The 5087-nt window shown below is 43.2% G+C and overlaps 1 protein-coding gene across 2 annotated transcripts; it reads right to left on the reverse strand.

Annotated features, from left to right (window-relative positions):
• Nucleotides 1-230: 230 nt before the first annotated feature.
• LOC137106136 (transmembrane protein 100-like) lies at nt 231-4770 on the reverse strand. 2 transcript variants are annotated; one of them, XM_067489170.1, is made up of 2 exons: nt 4640-4770; nt 231-4435 (listed from the first exon to the last, which is right to left on the reverse strand). In XM_067489170.1, the coding sequence occupies exon 2, from the start codon at nt 4243-4245 to the stop codon at nt 3778-3780; it is 468 nt and encodes a 155-aa protein (XP_067345271.1). In that variant the 5' UTR covers nt 4246-4435; nt 4640-4770; the 3' UTR covers nt 231-3777. The 2 variants fall into 2 exon arrangements, with proteins under 2 accessions (XP_067345271.1, XP_067345272.1); XM_067489171.1 differs by having other exon boundaries at nt 231-4464; nt 4640-4753.
• Between the last annotated feature and the right edge of the window lie 317 nt (nt 4771-5087).

Raw genomic sequence — 5087 nt, forward strand, 5'->3', positions numbered from 1 at the left:
AGTTCAACTGTAGTGCTTTATCAGAAGATAATGAACCAAATGCAGCCCAGACTCCCTGTAATGTGTACTACAGAAAGAGGGAAAAGGTCAGTGAGGAGAAAATAATGGTAGAATCTGCTAACTGCACCCCAAATGCTCTGTGTAAATGGCTTTACTAATGACACCCAATGACATTTTATTAGCAGCGTAGTGAGGGGCAGGGGAAATGACCATGGGACTTGTTACAAAAATCAGCTTTTGCATTTAATGCAGTGCTTCAGCAGCTTACAGTAAACAACAATATTACACACATGTAAGAGAGACAAAAATAAACCTCTTCATAAAGAAAATTAAGACTTCTCTTATTTACTAAAAGAACAGTATCAAAGTTAGACTTCAGGTAGTTCCATGCACATTAAAAGTCTTACACAGACTGAAACAAACTACAAATATGTCTGCCTCTCTTGGGCTACTGTAGTAAAGGCAGTACGCCTGCACAGCTCACATTTAGTGCACCTTACAGAGAAATATTGATGTTGCAAGTAAAAGGCACTCTGAGAAAAGCTGGGCCATGCCAATAAACTCAAAGCAAATTGACCACAACCACTTAAGCACTGAATAGTTTCATTCTAAAACTGTGGGCGTTTATCAAGTTTGGTTTTAAAAACACAAAATATGAACGTTCATTTAAGACTCCATAATTGTAACCTATAACATGGCTCATTTTGATAGAACTATATGCCAGTTTCTTTCCAGTGGCGGATGTCTCATTTTGGAATGAAACTATTACAATTTACACTGACAGCAACACACTTGAAATCATTACAACAAGAGAGCTGCTGAAACAGAAATAAGAGCAGTAGTTTAGACAACTACCTCAAGTGGGTACATACTGTACTGTATGTCTAAATTTACTGTGTCTATTCTAAAGAGAAGATACATAAATATCCTTTACAGACTGGATGTTCATAAGACACTGACTGTAAAAGATACATTCAGAAATGTGGCTACACTCTTAGTTCAACACAGTACCCACAGTATTAATGATATGTCCTTTAAAAGAGTACACAGTATATCAGAACAAACTTAGTACACAAATGTTTGGCCACCCATGGTTAAGTCACATATTTTGTTAATGTATTAGTGAAATACGTAGAATTCCTGCAGCATACAGATAGAGCCTGTTTCTCAAATGGTAATAAACTTTTGTGTTTTATTTCATTAACATAAAAAAAAAAATGAAACAGTAAGTGTAGAAAAACAAAACATTTGGTTATAGTGAAAACCTTTCTTCCCTCTATCGGTGCCACATTTCCTTTGCACATGGCTGACGTACAAACCTAAAGCAAAAGATGGCCAGGTTCCTATTCCTATCAGCGGATGTTGCTCTTTTTTCCTCTAAAAACATGCCTTGGTGAAGGTTTTTATGGACCTATGGCATTTTAACTTTATCTCTTGAAAGCTCTGGTTTGCAAAACTACTCTCCCCAGATGTTTATTTCTTAGGACCAGGATACATCAAGCTGACCGTCGGACAACATCAAGCAGTCTGGGAGCATCTGTCAGCCTTGTCTTTGAAAAGTTGGCACTAGTCAGACCCCCACTGACACCATTTTGGCCGATTCAGTATGTCTGCCTATTGGTGAGTGAGACCATTCTTACTGGTGTTTTATCTTAGCCAATCAGGAGATGAGACCGTGGTATTAACAATACCAGCGCGACCTCAGCTAGAAGTGGTTTAAACTATCTGTGGTGAGCTAGATTGGTGTGGTGCGGGTTGTATGTAAAATGTACGGATTGTATATCTTCAATCTTCCGCTTTCTCTACCTCTCAGGCAAATTCAAAATGTGCAGCACTACATGGTCCATGCCCCATCTATGGGGTGGTTCTAGCACTACACGTGGGCTGACGTGAGCTGATGTCGGCTTGGTGCGTCATACAAGCCTTACAAATCATTTAGGCCTAATGAATTAAAGCTACAGCACATGCACTTCGTTTCAGTATTTAATTTAGCTTATAGTGGAGAGATGCTGTCAAAGCCTCCTGTGACAGATTCACAGAGCAGTACTAGCAGCAATGTGAAGATATTCACTTCTAATGGTTTTTGTGCAAGACTCGTCCTTCTAACCAATCAGAGAAGGCCGAGCCCTGTGAGCCACATATAGATGCAAACTAGTACCTTGCATGCATCTGTGAGATGCAACAGGCTTTGACAAAACATCAGCATTTATCGCCCTGGTTGGAAACTTTTGCATACATCTGTATTTGTGGACGAGTGAGCACATGAATGATTTTAAATCATCTCAGCAAATTGTGAAAGTACGCTATCAATGTTGTTAACTGACCTGGATGGGGTTCGGGAAACCAAAGTTTAGCTTTTTCACACATACATTCACACACTCCTACAGCTGCTGCTCCGAGACATGATCACTGCAGTTCATCCATGCAAGAAAACCAAAAATGAACCATGTGATGCCCGGTAAATGTTTTAGCCATCAAATATCACCAGTTAAATACAATAACAGATTGTAGCCACAGCTGACAAGAAGCTACTGGGTCTTCCTCAAAACCGTATCACCTGTCGCTAAGGATCATACACTAATATACTGTAGCTAATAAGACTAACTTAATGCTACATATTAAATCCACAACAGAGAGGAGGAGGAGGAGTTTGCTCTTAACAAACAGAGCAGTCAGATAATCACCAGGTCAAGACACATCGGACTTTTGAGTTGTCTCAGTCTAGTGTATGGTGTTCAAGATCGGACAGAAGAATTAGGTGGATGTGTGTTTACAAAAAGGAATGTCTGTCATGGTTTTTCCTTCTCATACAATGTTCATGCCGTGTATTAAAGGTCCAAGAGCACTGGGAGGAAATATTTCGTCCACAAAGTCCAAAACTGCAGCATATTACCCCCAAAAGCTTATTACCTCAAAGTGGTGATTCCTACTGATCTGGTCCAGCTGGATTACAGATATTGACCACAAAGCTTGGTGGCAGGAAGGCAGAGTGTCGCCCCTTTGTGCTCGATAACTTCAAAGTGGAAAACAGATGGAAAGATGAGAAACATGAAAAAGAGCTGCATATATAGACGATATGGAGACTAAGTGGCATACGTGCAAATGGGATCCTTAACACTGTTTTTGTAAGGAGGAAATATTAGGTTTAATTTAGCCAGGCCAGGTTGTACATGGGCAAACAAGCATCATTTATAATTTTGTTGTTGCCTTGGGAGGAAACACACAAACACACACACACACACACACAAACACAAAAGTCTGATCGTCTGAAGTCCTGACAGTTTTATCTGTTCATAGATAACGCCTCCTTTCCCACACAGGTTCACCCCTTTAGAAAGATTTTGCACTGTCAAGCTGCAGATAGAGGATCAGGAGGTGTTTAATAGCTATTCCTGAGGTGCCTGTCACTCATGTAGTTCCCAGTCTCAAAGAGACATGCCTTGGAGTAATGATCAATAATGTGCTCTAAGCTCTGGGATACACCGGATCCCCAGGCAAATCTATAGGACGGACAAAGAGAGGGGGGGCTTTCAGTGTGAGGTGGACTTTCTGCTCAGGATGGCAATGATGCCTATGTCAAAGTGGCGTTTTCTAAATACTGCACTACTGTCTGAGACATTGTCACAGTAAGTTTTCCTGGCACAAACCCTCCTCACGCCCCTCATCCCGTTCAAGTGCAGAGAGCGAAAGCTGGATGCCCTAACACCTAGATTAGTTGTCCTTAATCAAGAAATCCGACTTGAAGAGCCCTGTCTGACATGACGAGTCCACTCTCCATCAAAAAGTGCCCTGGTCAGCGGTGAAGAATCCCGCTTCTTTCTTTTTCCTCCTCCTAAGTCTGTGGGCCCTCCAGCAAACGGCTGCCACGAGGAGCATCACTACACCAACACAGAGCAGTGCCACCGACACCACTTTGGTTTGGAGCAGTGTGTTAAAGGTGAACGTCACCCCGGTGCCCGCCATGCCAATCACTAGCGATATCACGCCGAATGGGAAGACGCAGCGGTACCAGGACTTCTCTGTCCCACCTGTAGCTTGGGCCAGTCTCTCCAGAGTGGGGAGAGACTCCGGAGGTTTTGAGGGTTCTCTTCCAACATTTCCATCGCCTTCTCCCCAGTCTCCAAGCCCATTTAAACCCTGGTTCTGGTTCTCAGAGTCCTGGGGTATAGTGTTGGCCTCGCCGCTGTTGCTGCAGTCAAAATGAAGGACCGGAGCTGGGGGCTGGCGACCTGAGGAGCAGCCCATCTCGGAGCTGCTGTCCTTGTGTAGCTATCCAAGAATGGCTGGCAGCGTCTGTTCTCTCAGCGTGAGTCTGACGTTTGCTGCTGGCGCTGACGACACGATAGGGGGTTTCTCCAAAGCAGCTTCTGGTTGTTGTCAATGGCAGGGAGGTTGCTGCTGTTGTTTTCTGCTCTCAACACTTGCGTGCATGTGCCTGCATTTGGAGAGAAGAAGAGAGAGGAGCTGAAAATAGAAAGTAGGAGATGGGAAAAGGAAAATAGGGCAACACATGAAAGAAAAAACAAAACTCCCGTGCAAACATTTCAGCAGGGTTACTGAATCAAACATTCAGAAAACGGTGAGATCTCAAATAGAAATGAGCAGAAATAGCCTTCTAAAAGAGACCAGCTGCACTCACCATGTAATTGTATAGTTCCTCAATGGGTGAATGATTTCAGTACAGCCTTGTCTCTGGAGCTGCTTGGAGCAGCGGCAGCACGGTGTGTGTGTGTGTGTGTGTGTTGTGATGCTGATGTTCATAGACTATATGAACACAGAGAGGAGGAGGAGGAGGGACATGCTGGAAGCCGTCGACAAGATTCGAGGCTCCGATTGGCTCCGTGAGCGAAGTAATTTCAGAAAGGAGGGGTGGGTAGTGAGGTTAACTGTTCAGCGGTCTCATTCAGTGATAACAATTCATTATTTAGTGAGACGAGGAATGTGAGATGCCCGGAAGGTAGAGCCTTGTTCTCAGACTGCTGAAGGCTGCTGAATCAGTGTATTGGTTCATCTTGCAAAACCTATAAAAAATACAATGTGACATAGACAGTGGTGCAACATTAGGTATAACCAACATCAGTGCATTC

The sequence above is a fragment of the Channa argus genome, chromosome 20 (genome assembly GCF_033026475.1).
Source record: "Channa argus isolate prfri chromosome 20, Channa argus male v1.0, whole genome shotgun sequence".
In the NCBI taxonomy this organism is placed as follows: Eukaryota; Metazoa; Chordata; class Actinopteri; order Anabantiformes; family Channidae; genus Channa; species Channa argus.

What these genes read in the sequence shown, in the direction of transcription:
- LOC137106136 (XM_067489170.1), bottom strand. Translation starts at nt 4,245, where the DNA reads ATGGGCTGCTCCTCAGGTCGCCAGCCCCCAGCTCCGGTCCTTCATTTT.